This window comes from Phoca vitulina, unplaced genomic scaffold (genome assembly GCF_004348235.1).
Source record: "Phoca vitulina isolate PV1807 unplaced genomic scaffold, GSC_HSeal_1.0 scaffold20, whole genome shotgun sequence".
NCBI lineage: Eukaryota > Metazoa > Chordata > Mammalia > Carnivora > Phocidae > Phoca > Phoca vitulina.
Window position 1 is genome coordinate 39,817,918 of NW_022589723.1, and position 16,073 is coordinate 39,833,990.

General features: G+C 38.5%; 1 protein-coding gene across 2 annotated transcripts in view; it reads right to left on the reverse strand.

Moving 5' to 3' along the window:
• The window catches only part of PTPN9 (protein tyrosine phosphatase non-receptor type 9), a 75,850-nt gene that overhangs the window by 13,144 nt on the left and 46,633 nt on the right, over positions 1 to 16,073 (reverse strand). Inside the window, exons 6-9 of one of the 2 annotated variants that reach the window (XM_032418094.1) lie at positions 9,764 to 9,874; positions 7,761 to 7,827; positions 7,499 to 7,646; positions 977 to 1,070 (exon numbers count right to left, since the gene is read on the reverse strand). In XM_032418094.1, the coding sequence (XP_032273985.1) occupies positions 977 to 1,070; positions 7,499 to 7,646; positions 7,761 to 7,827; positions 9,764 to 9,874 (420 nt within the window). Of the gene's footprint in view, positions 1 to 976; positions 1,071 to 7,498; positions 7,828 to 9,763; positions 9,875 to 16,073 lie in introns of both variants that reach the window. The other variant, XM_032418093.1, reaches the window with a different exon arrangement.

Below are 16,073 nucleotides of genomic sequence, written 5' to 3' on the forward strand. Positions count from 1 at the left end.
ATCCCAGGACCCTGGGATCAAGACCTGAGCTGAAGGCAGATGCTCAACCGACTGAGCCACCCATGTGCCCCAATGCTATTTTTTTGATGCATATGGAGGGCACCAGACAAAACTGGTATATCCAAAGGAAAAAGAAGAAATGTAACACATACTTAGTTGTTGACCTCAAAATTCTAAGTGTTGGATGGTAAAGAGGACTTTAAAAAAGAATAAGTGAATGATTATGCTACAGAAAATGCATGAGATACAGGATGAAAGGAAAGAATAAGCTGTGTTAATGTTATGCTAATAGCTCTTTCTGGTTTAGGATAAACTTTTCAGTGACAATACCATATACTTAAAAAGAAGTAAAAATTGTGTGCTCTGGAAAACTGTTAGATTGACTCAGGAAGTGGCTCAAATGAGGGCAAAGACACTGATGTTAAAGGTGCATGTGAAGAGTTTCACTATAGTGTATATATATGTGATTTTTTAACATGAAGATATGATCAAATTAATACATTAAATAATATAATCATTTGAACATTTTAACTCTATCCCTAGATATTTATGTGTACACTAGTTGTCCAAAGGTATTTTAAGATCTTCTAGATGAAAAAAATCATAGGTCACTTATAATTAGAGTTGCCTTATATTGATACATATACACTCATTAATATGGTAGACAATAGGACTATAATTTTACAACCAAGGAGTAAATGGAGAAATAATTGACATTTATCAAGCACCTATGATATACCAGACCTTGCACTATCAGCATTTACATAAATTTTTCCATTTAATTTCCACTTCATACTGTGAGATGGGCTTAGAGGGACTTGCTTATGGTAACAGACTAACTCGTATATAGCAAAGTTAAAACTCCAATCTGATCTCTCTGGCTTAGAGTCCATGTTCTTTCTACTATGATATTAGTAAGCTTCACTTTGGAAAATTTCCCTCAGTGCTCCTGAAAATATAGCATTTATCTGTGTACCTGAGTGTGGCCACTTCGTTTGGTCAACTTCACTCTAGTTTGGTCCAGGCAGGGTACATCCCCATAGCGGTTCTTCTCTAGGTTTCCTGGAGACCTGAAGAAAATGAAACAGACAAACTAAAACAAAGACAAAGAAAAGGTGGAAGCAGCGTGTATGTGTACACACAAAGTCCAGCGGTGCAAAGGTGGGTATCCATTACTGTTGGTGTTGGAGACATGGAACAATGGTCTAGTCTATCCATATTCCGTATCATTTAACATTTTTAATATGTATGTATTCCTGTGAAAAGAAAGATTATTTCCATTCAAAAGAGAAAATGAGAGGGAAATAGGGATATTGCACCAAAAAAATCTGGCTGCTAAGAAACCTAAGTTCCAGTTGAACATGGTAGGTTGACAACATATGTTTGACTCCATTCTATCTTTTTTTTTTTTTTAAAGATTTTATTTATTTGACAGAGAGACACAGCGAGAGAGGGAACACAAGCAGGGGGAGGAGAGGGAAAGCAGGCTTCCCGCGGAGCAGGGAGCCCGATGCGGGGCTCGATCCCAGGACACTGGGATCATGACCTGAGCCGAAGGCAGACGCTTAACGACTGAGCCACCCAGGCCCCCTGACTCCACTCTATCTTGTAGCCTCAGTATAAAGGCACTAATCAGTACAAACCCCAAAAGTGATGGCAGAGACTTCAGCAGATAAAGAATGAAATCCATTTTGGCAGAGAGAAAACAGATGGAGGAATTTTGGCTGACTTGGCCAAATGCAGAAAACTAGGACCCACAGAGGTATCTACAGAGAGACACAATGACTCACTCTCCCCACTCCCACACCCTGGAAAGCAAGGCGAGTCACAGGGTTAAAAACAGGAATAAGTGAAAATCTGAATGACAGACAGTGAGAATTCCCAGCCCTCTTCTCCCTATTCTCTCCTATCCTATACTTACATCAAGCTTGGACCCTCCCAAGCAAAAGAGTGGAGAATTCCTCTATGGAGAAAGTGAATAGCCCTACATTAAAGAATTCTGTCACCTAGAGTACACCAACAACAAGCTAGCTGATCATTTAAATTTGAACATCACTCACACAAACAGCATTTCCAAGCAGCTTTTAAGGACCTCCCCCTCAACAGTGTAAACTAACAGCCAAAGATCTCCAGATAATTACAGAAGGCTCCAACACAAAAAAGAGACCAATCAAACACATGGCAGGGAAAAAGCACAAAAGAGTGTCAGTAAGAAAAAATAAGTTCTAAAAGGCTATAATTAATACCCTCAGAGAGAAAAAGGTACTGTATCTATGAAACAAAAATAGGATGCTATGAGAAAGGAACAGAGAAGAAAAGCTCTTGGAAAATAAATAGGATATCCAAAGTAAAAACTTTAATAGAAGAGATGAAAAAGAAAGTTGAAGAAATTTTCCAGAATAAAACAAAAAGTCAAAGTGATGAAAAATATAAGAAAAATTTAAGAAAACAAGACAATCATTCCAGAGTAGGAGTCAGCAACTATGGCATGGCCAACGTGTTTTTGTAAATAAGAATTTTATTGGAACACAACCAAGCCTGTCAGTTTAGTACTGTCTATGACTTTTTTCACACTATAATGGCAGAGTTGATTACACTTGCAATAGAGATTGTAAAGGCCCACAAGCCTAAAATATTTACTATTTTGCCCTTCAAGAGAAAGTTTGTCAATCTCTGATCTAGGAGATCCAACCAGACTGAGAGAAATAGTCCAGAAAGAGAGCACTGACATAATACAAGGAAAGAGAGAATGAAAAACAGCTAATGTAAAAAAAAAAAAAGTTCTAGAACTAAAAACACAAGCCTTCAGAGTGCAAGAACCTATCAAGAACCCAACAAAATGAATGAAAGAAAAAGGACCCACACCAAGCAAGAAATATCACTGTGAAATTTTTAAATGGAAAGACAGAGATTATCTAAAAATGTCCAAAATGTCTTGAGAAGGAATAAGAATAACATCAGACTGTTTAGTTGCATTGCTACTAATTAGAAAGGGATTGTTTTAAAAGTTCTGTGGTACAATTATTTCCAACCTAGAATTCTATACTCTAACAAAACTAAGTAAAGAAAGAAGATGGGGGAACCAGGAAACAAGAGCCAATAAAGGAAAGTGGGGGCGGAAATCAGGAAAAAGTCCAGACAACACCAACCTCAGTTTAGACTGGAGCAAAACCCCAAAAACTTCTGGAAGTGAGGTCTCCAAGGGAAAAAAAAAAAAACAATCAATTCATCATCTGATATATTTGACCACTTGGAAAATACTAATAATAGTGTAAAATAAATTTGATTAAGCATAGGGAAAAAAATAAAGATAGGAACATGGAAAACTAAAAACAGATGAAAAAATTAGGTAACTGGGGCGCCTGAGTGGCTCAGTCAGTTAAGTGTCTGCCTTCAGCTCAGATCATGATCTCAGGGTCTTGGGATTGAGCCCCGCATTGGGCTCCCGGCTTGGTGGGGAGTGCTTCTCCTCTCCCTCTGTACTTCCTCTCTCTCTAAAATAAATAAGTAAAATCTTAAAAAAAATTTTTTTTAAATTAGGTAATTAACTCCAGAAGAAACAAGAAATTGAATTGATAAAACTTAATATATTTGATTTCATAGAAGCCCATCTCTGCGTTAGAAAAATTTACATAACCATAATAATTTAAACAATGACTATTGATTTAATAAAAAAATATGACATAATTATATTGGAAAAACAGTGAAAAGTGAACTGGAGACAGGGTGTTAAGAACCAAATGCTTACCTACCATAAAAATCAATGAAGAGTATTTTAAGTATTTTATTTAGAATCATAGAAGAAATACCAGAAGAAAGAGCTATTAAGAGTTGAAAATGGGGGTGCCTGGGTGGCTCAGTCTTTAAGCGTCTGCCTTCAGCTCGGGTCATGATCCCAGGGTCCTGAGATCGAGCCCCCCATTGGGCTCCCTGCTCAGCGGGAAGCCTGCTTCTCCCTCTCCCACTCCCCCTGCTGTGTTCCCTCGCTCGCTGTGTCTCTCTGTCAAGTAAATAAATAAAATCTTAAAAAAAAAAAAAAAGAGTTGAAAATGGATACCTAGAGGAACCAAGGGTAAGGCAGGGGATTGCTATTAATTTTTTTTTTTAAAGATTTAATTTATTTATTTGACAGAGAGATAGCGAGAGAGGAAACACAAGCAGGGGGAGTGGGAGAGAGAGAAGCAGGCTTCCCGCTGAGCAGGGAGCCCGATGCCGGCTCGATCCCAGAACCCTGGGATCATGACCCGAGCCAAAGGCAGACGCTAAACGACTGAGCCACCCAGGCACCCAGGGATTGCCATTAATTTTAGCATTCCTATTCTTCGGTACTATTTTGTTTTTTAAAAAAAGTTGTACATATAATTGATCAAGAAGCAAAAAAAATTACTAAAATATAAATATTACTCTAATATAAAATAATATTCTATTGTTCATAGTTACCAACAAATATGTAATGGAATAAGCAAAATAGTCTGGAAGGAAATGTACCATATTCATACTAGTTGCTGCTTCTGGGGAAGAGGGGAGAACTGAGGGTGAGGATTAGAAGGGATTTACAATGAATTCTTTCTTTTATTTTTTATTTTTTATTTTTTTTAAGATTTTATTTATTTGACAGAGAGAGCACAAGCAGAGGGAGAGAGAGGGAGAAGCAGGCTCCCTGCTGAGCGAGGAGCCCGATGTGGGACTCGATCCCAGGGCCCTGGGACCATGACCCCGGCTGAAGGCAGCCGCTTAACCGACTGAGCCACCCAGGCGTCCCTGAATTCTTTCTTTTAATAACAAAAAAAGATGGAGCAAATATGACAAAATATTAAAAATTGTCAGTATTAATTCTGGTGACAGGAACATAGTTGTTTATCATGTTATATTCTGTACTTTTCCATATTTTAAAAAATTCCCTCTTCCCACACAAGTAAGTCCAGCTGATATTTTACAAAATCCCAAGAACAATTCAATGGAGGAAGGATTTTTCAGCAAATGGTGCTGGAGCAACTGGATATCCACAGACGCACGCAAATGTGTGTACACATACACACACTCAACATCAACCTAAACCTTACCTCTTAAACAAAAATTAATTCAAATGGATCACAGACTTAAATAAATGTGAAACATAACACTATAAAATGTTTAGAAAAAAAGGAGAAAATCTTTGGAATCTAGGGTTACATGTTCTTAGATTTGACATCAAGAGTGTGATCCATACAAGGGAAACTTGATTAAAGGACTTTATCAGAATAAAAACTTGTGCTTCACCAGGGACCATGTTAAGAGGATGAAAAGATAAGCTACAGACTAGAAGAAGATATCCGCAAACCATGTATCCAACTAAGAACATACATCTAGAATATATTAAAAAAACCTCAAATCTCAATAGTTTAAAAAAAAAGTCCAAATGGAAAATGGGAAAAAGGTATGACATTTTACAAAGAGGATATATAGATGGTAAATAAGCACATGAAAAGATGTTCAATATCATTAACTACTAGGGAAATGTAAATTACACTGACAATGGGACCTCATTGCACACCTATTAGGACAACTAAAACAGAAAATGGTGGTGGCAACAGCAACTGCTGGTGAGGATGCCAAGAAACTGGATCATTCAGACATTGCTGGGGGTACGTCAAATGGTACAGCCGCTCTGGAAAACAGCTGGGCAGTTTCTCATCAAACTGAGTATCTAATTACCACATGACCTAGCCATCACACTCTTGGACATTTATCCGAGAGCAATGCAAACTTGTGTTCATACAAAACCTAGACACAAACATTCATAGCAGCTTTACTTTAAATGCCAGAAACTCTAAATAACCTAGGTGAACAGTTAAACCATTCATACCATGGAATAGTACTTAGCAATAAAAAGGAATGAACTATCGATACATGTAACAACTTGGGTGAATCTCCAAGGAATTATACTGAGGGAAAAAAGCCAATCCCAAAAGGTTACTTATGGTATGATTCCATTTATATAAGAACATTCTTGAAATGAAAAACTACAGTAACAGAGACCAGATTAGTGGTCTAATCTAATCAGAATCTAGTCAGAACAAAGTTAGGAATCCCCAAGTCAAGTATGCATCCTCTTAGAGCAGCCCAGCACTCCTCTCTGTTCCATAATACTTCCTTGATTCAAAAGTACAGGGGGAGGGGCGTCTGGGTGGCTCAGTCATTAAGCGTCTGCCTTTGGCTCAGGTCATGATCTCGGGAGTTCTGGGATCGAGCCCCGCATCGGGCTCCCTGCTCCTCGGGAAGCCTGCTTCTCCCTCTCCCACTCCCCCTGCTTGTGTTCCCTCTCTTGCTGTCTCTCTCTCTCTCAAAAAATAAATAAAATCTAAAAAAAAAAAAAAGTACAGGGGAAAAACTGGTTGGGAGAAAGACTGGATGCATATAGAGGTTGTGAACTGGTAAGAAAGAAACAGCTGTGTGGGAGAAAAGGACACTCTCTCCACTTTGATACATGCTCTGCTTTTTTTTTTTCCCCTCTTTGCTTTGCATTCTTGCTCTGCCTATTGACTTTCTTCTCAAGTGTTTCTTCTCTCTTACCGGTTTCCTAACTCATTCTTTTCCCCCTTTCCTTTTGCTAAGTCTCTCTCTGCATCTTCTTTACAGTACACTGACTAAGCTGGACAGGAATTACAAGGGGGAAGACGTATTCACAGAATCATGGATACCTAAAACATTTAAGCTACACAAGCAGGTGGATATCAGAGTCTAACATCATATATTACACACAGGAAAACTGGGGTGCAGGCAAGGGAAATAACCTGCATAAATCACAGAGGGGATTTGGGGCTATGCTGGAACTTGAGCCTGGGACAGTTTCTCTAGTTTTCAACAGAGAGACAGAAATTTCTACTGCAGCCAATGAAAACAGGGTAAAACGAGAGCAGTAAGAAAAATGATCTATGCCCTATGGCCAACAATAGTTACAAAGTAATTATGAACCAGTTATAAACTAGCCAGGTAGTTCTGTAGTAAGATTTGGATAGAAAGAAAATCCTACAAGGCCAAATTCCTAAGAGTTAACTCTTTTCTCTTACTGACTGGATTATTTTAAATGCACCAACACCCCTCTTAAGAAAGTAATGTTATCCTATAAATGCTCTAGGGAGAAACTGCCCAAATGAAAGGTCCAGAGATCACACTGAAGACAGGAATAGAGAGCCTACATTTTTGAACCTACATTTTGAACCTATTTTCTTCCCCAAAACATTTGCATTCAGGAAAATCTTTTATGCGTCCATTATTACATGGTTCCCCTGTTGGTACTAAAGACCTTCAGAAATTCAGAATATAGGATATTGGCAATAGGCACCAAAGCAGGAGGTGCCTCTTTCTGGATGAGAGAACCATCATCTGAGTGAGACTGATGCTCCTTAACACAAGGAAGAGTCTCTGTTAAGGAAATGAGATGTGGATGGAGCTGTTGCCAGCATGCACCAGAAGCATGTTGGTAAACCCACTGTCGGCCCAAACTTTTCCTACTTACATAGAACAGTGGAAAGTGCCAACAGGGTTCTCACGGCGGATGTCTTCATACTCCTCATATATCCCCCGCTTTTGCCTGGTGCTAACATAGTCCATCAATTCTTGGATGGTCATGGCGTGGGGGCCTGGAACATGTACTGAGTCCCAGTCTAAGGCAGGAGGGAGGGAGAACAGGATGATCTCATCGAAGGGGTCTGGGTGGCCATTCATCTGGGGTAGGAACTGGAAATTCCAAGTCGCGAGGTCAATTTTGACGTACCCACCCAGGTTTTCTGGAAGGCACTCCCTGGGCAGGTGCTGGGTGACCTCAGATGTCTTTAATATCTGAATCTGGAAAGCCAGAAAGAACCATGTGAGTATGGACAGGAAAAAAAGACAGTGAAGATAAAGAACAAATGTGTTTATATTAGGTTTGAAGAATGGGATGAGATTTGCTTGAAATACTTGGTATACTTGTAAAAGGAGTAGACTGCATTTCATCTGCCTGGGATTAAAGTCCTATAATTTCCCCAAAGGTCTGACTTCCTAGAATGTATATCAAATTCACTCCCAGAATTTGCCCCTGCCTTTTTAAAGATTTTATTTTTAAGTAATCTCTACACCCAACATGGGGCTCAAACTCACGACCCTAAGATCAAGAGTCATGCACTCTACTGACTGAGCCAGTTAGTGCCCCGGGAGTCTCGTTATATACCTCAAAAGGAAGGTACAGTTAACAAAGCCTTTATACTATTAACAACGCTTCCCAGTGACATCTCATGCAGGTATTTGCCATTTTGATTATTAAGAATGCACAGGCAGTGATTTTTTTGGTCAACTCCATACTAAGGTAACCAACTCTAAGCCTGGTGCTTTACTCACAGCTCAGTATGGATGTTCTCAAAGGTAGCTTTCTAGGAAAATAACACTAGACCAGTCACCCAATACAGGGTAGCCCAGGAAAACTGCCCAAAAAGTAATCCTAATTCTGCTCTCTGCTTAGACACAGCCTTACTGGACAAAATTGGCCTAGTTAGTTTTTCATGAAATCTGTGTGAAATGGGAATGTTTGTCACTCTTGCTGTTGTCCCTTCTTGGAATGCCCTCTTTTCCTCCTCGGCCTCTTCATGGACAAGCTTATAAAGCTCACCTCTTCTGTGAAGCCCTCCCTGACTGCTCGATACAATATTCTCCTTTGTGCTCCTGTAGGGCCACAGTTCTCTGTACATGTCTACCTCTGTGTTCCCTATCAGGAACACGAGCTCTGTAAGGGTAAGGAAAATCTCACTCCATTTTTAATTCCCAGGGCCCAGAGCCTGGACTGTAAAGGTGCTCATATATTTTGAGTTTATACACACATTAATACTTCTATATAACAAGTGCAAGAATTTGCCTAAGGAGTCCTATCAAAGAGTACCTTGGAAAAGATTTCTCCTACTCTCAGTCACTAGATCCCTAAGTACTTCCACAGAGCCAAATGTCTTCAGTTTCCCCTCTCCAACACAAGTCTGCCCAGCTATAGAGATCTGCATTGTTGTTGATATAACCTCGTAATTCTATACTACAAAAATCTCTAATAATATTTCACAACAACTATAATTAGATTGTGTCAATGTTTCACGTGCCCTTTCTTTCAAGGGTGAGAAATGAAAGAATGAATAAAACCATAATCTTTCAGTCTTAGAATACTCAGGGGTAATAACAGAATTACGGTAACTTTAGACAACACTTTTGAAGTTAGGAAGCAGCAGGGTGTTTTAAGAGAAAATGCCAGTAATGGAAGTAGACATATAAAGAAATATAGTGAGAGATTCTCCTCCACCATGTTGGTGGTCAAAGGATAGATTAATATTTATACTTGAACAAATTCAAACACCAGTTCAACTAATGCAAGTCTATTAGAGATTGTTAAATATGCATGAAGAGCACTAGGCTAATTTTTGGAAGGAGTAGCTATCCCTAAGTTATCCATGGGACACACTCCTTCAGTGCTATCTCTATGTAAGGTGCTATGGAGGGAGAGTGCCAGACAAACTATGTCTAGCTCCTAACTTCAAAGAACTTGTAGTACAGTGAGAGAGGAAGCCTGTACTGACCTGAGTAAAGAATAAAGCAGAGAATATAAGTGGATACACTAACAGAAGCAGAAAGCACTTTAGGAGACAGGCCGGAAGAATTTTACTGAAGGTAAAAAATTAATTGGCAGGTGTCAACAGTAGAAATGGGAAGTTCACCACCTTCTTCAAATAACCACCTCCACCTACAAATAAAATAAAGCATGCCTTACCCTCTCCCGGACTTTGTCCTTCAGGAGGAGGCTGATGATGGAATAGGGCACTCGGAACCATATTGGTGCTCCCACAATCAGTACTTTTTTCAAACGAGCAGGAAATGCTCCCTGTGGAGAACACACATGAAAATTTAAAGATATCAATTAAGGCACTGGAATCTGTGACTGTTCAAACCCAGAGTGTAGGTTTTCTGCTCTTTTCCCCATCCTTACCCAGCAGGGGGAGTCTAAAGCCTAATTCAGGTTTCATTTCAGTAATTACAGAAGTGGTTAAAAATTTTTAAATTATACACCTGAAACTAATATAAAACTGTATGTTAACTATATTGGAATTAAAATTAAAAGCTCAATAAAAAAATTAAAAGGTGATTTACTTTTTAAAAAAAATTTGACAGAGAGAAAGAGAAAGAACACAAGCAGGGGGAGCAGCAGGCTGAGGGAGAAGGAATCAGAGGGAGAAGCAGACTCCCCGCTGAGCAGAGCCTGACACGGGGCTGGAACCCAGGACACTGGGATCATGACCTGAGCAAAAGGTAGATGCTTAACCAACTGAGCCACCCAGGCAACTTTTAAAAGTTCCAATGTTATGTTCTTGTCAACATAAGCTTTATGGATCAAAAATTGATACTGACTTTTGTCAGCATATTTTGTCAGCAGTGCGTCTTTAAGTTCTGCTTATTAAAACTTTAAGAAAGGGGCGCCTGGCTTGTCAGTCCACGGAGCATTGCAAACTCTTGATCTGGAGTTGGTGAGTTCAAGCTCCATGTTGGGTGTAGAGATTACTTAAAAGTAAAATAAAATCTTGGGGCACCTCTGTGGTGCAGCTGGTGAAGTGTCCAACTCTTGGTTTTGGCTCATGTTGGGATCTCAGGGTTGTGAGATCTAGCCTGGTGTCAGGCTCTGCTCTCAGAGCAGAGTCTGCTTAAGACCCTCTCTCCCTCTCCCAGGCGCTACCCTATGCACTCTCTCTCTCTCTCAAATAAATAAATAAACCTTTAAAACAATAAAATAAAATCTTTTAGAAACTTTAGGAAAAATTAGATCATGAATAAACAGAACATGAAAGAAACATCTCTCATAACCTTTTATTCTGACATCTGTGTGTTTATAATTCTTTTTTACCCATCTCTTCATCTAGTTATGTATTCATTTATTCAGTCAATAAATATAATCTAGTGGGCACAAGGGCAAATAAAATCTAAAGGGAAGGAGACACCCTGATCTGCACAAAGCATAAAAATAAAAAATTATTCATTCCTAATTCACAGCTCTAGGTTTCATTTAGTTTAATATCCCAGCCCTTCTCACAGGCAGGGATACCAAGTAACTGGGAAGAAATTATTCCCAAGGAATCAAAAAACAAAAAAAAAACAACAAAAAAGAGGAAATTGTAGTTAAGTATCTTCTACCACTTTCTCCCTATTCTTTTTCAAAAGACTGATTCTCAATTTGACATGTCACTCTCTGGCTACTCTTCCACTGATTTGGGGGGTCCACAAACATTCCCAATAGAGAATATAGAGTATCTAAAACAAAATGCTCCATATTCCTCTTCACTAAAGTCTGAGATACAACAATTTAAGGGAACCTGGATGGCTCAGTTGGTTAAGCATCTCTTGATTTGAGCTCAGGTCATGATCTCAGGGTCGTGAGATAGAGCCCCGCATTGGACTCTGTGCTCCATGCAGAGTCATGCAGAGTCAGCTTGAGATCCTCTCTCTACCTCTCTCTGCCCCCCCCCCGCTTGCACGCATGTGCTCACATGCACTCTCTCTCTCTAAAATAAATAAATAAATAAACTCTTCAAACAGCAACAATTTATTTCAGAATCTAAATAGCCAAGGCCCCTGCCAAGTCAAAAAGCAGTCTGGAAAAATACCTATATTTCCACAAAATGATAACTAAAAAGCAGAAGCCATTATATCTACTTTTTCAGAGCAAAGAACTACACACTCAGGCCTGTTCCATTTAAATGACTGTATAGCATCCACATACACTGTTGATGGGACAGTAAATAGTTACATCTTCTAGAAGGCATCTAGCATTGTATATCCTTAAAAACGTGCATATTTGGGGCACCTGGGTGGCTCAATCGTTAAGTCGCTGCCTTCGGCTCAGGTCATGATCCCAGGGTCCTAGGATCGAGCCCCGCATCAGGCTCCCTGCTCAGCGGGAAGCCTGCTTCTCCCTCTCTCACTCCCCCTGCTTGTGTTCCCTCTCTCGCTGTCTCTCTGTCAAATAAATGAATGAAATCTTTAAAAAAAAAATGTGCATATCCTCTGATCAAGTAATTCCATTTCTGAGACTCTATCCTAAGGAAATAACCAGAAACACAAAGATTTATGAACAGAAATGTTTACTGCATCTTTATTTTTGATAGTTAAAAATAGTACTTTAAAACTGGAAAGAATATATATGTCTGAAAATGGGTAGGGGTTAACAAAAATGGTATTATCCTATAATAAGATTATATAACCTTTAAAATGAAGATTTCAAAGATTTTTTTGCCACTATGGAAAATGCTCACAATATAATCTTAATTAAACTAAAGAGGATCAAAACTATAAGCTTAATTTTGTTTTAAAAATGACACACACATTTATACTTTCACAGAGAAAAAAGATTTTATCTTTTATCTCTGAAAAGATTATGAGTTGTTTTAATTTTATTCTTTTATTGTATTTTCTATAATACTTTGTATTACTTTTATTTTTTACAACCTTATATAAAATGTTAATATCCTGGGGCACCTGGGTGGCTCAGTTGATTAAGCGTCGCCTTCTGCTCAGGTCATGATCCCAGGGTCCTGGGATCAAGCCCCATGTCGGGCTCCCTGCTCAGGGGGAGCCTGCTTCTCTCTCTCTCCGCTGCTTGTGCTCTCTCTCTCGCTATCTCTCTCTCTCTCTCTCAAATAAGTAAATAAAATCTTAAAAAAAAAAGATATGAATATAAAAGTGTTTGTTGAAAAAACTTTATTAAAAAAATGGGAAAAAATATCCAACAACATAGAAATGGTTAAATAAATTATAGTAAATACAGGATAGACTATTATTCAGCAATTACAAATATTCATAAAATAAACTTTTTGGAGCTTATTGTATATTGAAATTGTATGAACATAATTAAGATCATATTGAAAAACATCTAGAAGAAAGTGCCATACACCAAAATGTCAACAGTGTTTATTTCTGCATAATATAAATCTTAATGTCTGAGTTGTCCAAATTTTTCTACAATGAAAATTTTTTTCTGATTATAACAGTATTTTAAGTATAAAAGATAAATTATGAAAAAAATTAGCCACCCTATAAATAATAATCAGCATAAAATTATAATGGTAAAAACATCTGATTTATAATAATTCTTAGGCACACATACGCTATTTCTATCCCTCTCTTTTTCTCCCTGTAAGTTACTGGTCTTACAAAAAAGATAATTTATCCTTGGTGTCTGCTGTGTTTTTAAATACATGAATATATTTTTTTAGCCTAGGAATAAACTACATAAGACACATGTAACATAGATAAAGTAATTTTAAAACTTTGTTGAAAGACCTAACAAGGAGCACCTGGGTGGCTTTAGTAGGTTGAGGGTCAGACTCTTGGTTTTAGCTCAGGTCATGATCTCAGGGCCATAGGCTCTAAGCTCAGCAGGAAGTCTGCCAGGGATTCTCTCTCTCCCTCTCCCTCTGCCCCTTCCCACCCCCCCCAAAAATTTTTTTAAAATCTTAAAAAAAAAAGACATAACAAAAGACTTTTTAAAAAGTATAGCATTGTTTTTTAAAATTAATTAATTACTTGAGAGAGAGAACATGAGCTCGAGGGGCAGAGGGACCCGGAGAGACAATCTCAAGCAGGCTCAGCATTGAGCACGGAGCCCTAAGTGGGCCCCATCTCAAGACGTGAGCTGAAACCAAGAGTCTGACGCTTAACTGACTGTGCCACCCTCGCACCCCAAAAAGTATAGCTATTCTTGGATGGGAGATAATAAATTATAAAGATGTCAATTCTCCCTAAATTAATTTAATTCATTATAGCCAAATGAAATCCAGAGTCTTTCATTTCCCCAAACTTGACTGAATGACTCTAAAGTTCATCTAATCAAAAGATGATGATTTTTTAAAAAAATTTTCTCAGAGGCGCCTGGGTGGCTCAGTCATGAAGCATCGGCCTTCGGCTCAGGTCATGATCCCAGGATCCTGGGATCGAGCCGCTCAGCCCCTCCCCAGCTCGTTCTCCCTCTCTCTTAAATAAGTAAATCTTTAAAAAGAATTTTTTTTCTCATCAAATTTAGATCTAAAACTTGGAAAAAGTGGGTACCCTCTGTGCAATGGCACTGGGATGTCTGAGGGAGGGGGTCAGAGACATTTCCTTGAATTGCTTTTTAATTGCTTTTATAATAAAAAAAAGAACGAGGGGGTGTCTGGCTGGCTCAGTCAGTAGAGCATGCAGCTTTTTTTTTTTTTTTTTTAAGTAATCACTACACTCTACATGGGACTCAAACTCACAACCCTAAGATACGGAATCACACTCCCCACCTACTGAGCCAGCCAGGCACCCATGAGCATGTGACTCTTGATCTCAGGGTTGTGAGTTCAAGCCCCATGTTGGGTGTAGAGATTACTTAAAAGTAAAATAAGGGGAGCCCAGGTAGCTCAGTGGGCTAAGCGTCTGCCTTCAACTCAGGTTATGATCCCAGGGTCTTGGGATCCAGCCCCGCAAAGGGCTCCCTGTTCAGTGGGGAGTCTGCTTCTCTCTCTCCCTTTGCCTCTCACCCCACCTTGTGCTCTCTCTCTCTCGCTTGCTCTCTCTCAAATAAATAAAATCTTAAATTTAAATAAAAGCAAACAAAAGTACATGTAAAAAGAATAAATATGCAAAAAATATAGTCAAAACACCTTTTAGAAATAAGAGTGTGACAGGAAGCTTGACCTATGAGATATTAAACTTTATTTAAGACTATAATAAATAAAACAGTGCGTATGTTGGTCTAGATGGCTAGATCAATAGAAGAGAGTGTCAGAATAGACATGCCTACCATGGGAATTTAGTGTAATATAAAAGTATTATCTCAAATGAGTAGAAAAAAAATGTTTTAGTTAGTAAATGTTGCCTGGATAGCTATTTGAAAGCAAATTATTTTATCTATAATATTATGTATCATATATGATATATATTATTAAATAAAGTATATATAGTATACGAAAATTACAATGAAAAAATAAAGAAAACATGGCAGTATGAGAAAAGACACCATAAAATTGAGTAAGAAACTATAAAAAATGCTGGTAACACATACTTAGTGATATATTTTTTTTTACTTAATAGTATTTTTAGTAACAACTCTTATAAACTAATAAGAGATAAACACTTTTGTAAAAAATTGGGTAAAGTATATGAGGGGGGCCTGGGTGGCTCAGTAGGTTGAGCAACTGACTCTTGGTTTTGGCTCAGGTCATGATCTCAGGGTGGTGCCCCAGGCTCTGCGCTTAGCGGGGAGTCTGAGATTCTGTCTCTCCCTCTACCTCTGCCCTTCCCCCAACTTGTGTGTGCTCGCTCTTGTGCACCCTCTTCTCTCTCTAAAATAAATAAATATTTTTTAAAAATTGAGTAAAGTAGGGGCACCTGGGTGGCTCAGCTGGTTGAGCGACTGCCTTCGGCTCAGGTCATGATCCTGGAGTGCCGGGATCGAGTCCCGCATCGGGCTCCCTGATCAGCAGGGGGTCTGCTTCTCCCTCTGACCCTCCCCCTCTCATGCTCTCTCTCTCTCAAATAAATAAATAAAATCTTAAAAAAAAAAAAAATTGAGTAAAGTATATAAAAAGAAAAAATATTTAAATAGCTCTTGGCAATAAACATGAAAATACACTGAAGCTCATCAGTAATAAGAGAAACACCACAAAAACGTGAATATGATTAAAATCCAAATAACAAATCAATGTTGATAAAACTGGTGAAAAAGGATGTTGATGGGAGTGTAAATCTGAGCTAAGTTTTTAGAGGGCTATTTGGCAGTATTTATCAAAATTTAAATGTGTGAACTCTTTGACCCTACAAATCTGCTTATAGCAATTTATCCTGAGGAAATGATTGGTCAAACAGACAAATATGTATGTAAAACAATACTCACTGAAGCCTTTATAGTAACACACAAAAAATGGCATGAACTTCATTTTTTCTGCTTGATATATCCATAAAAAGAATACTCTGCTGCCATTAAAAAAAGTGAGGAAAGGGGTGCCTGACCCGCTTAGCTGCTAGAGCATGCAGCCCTTGATCTCAGGGTTGTGAATTCAAGCTCCACGCGG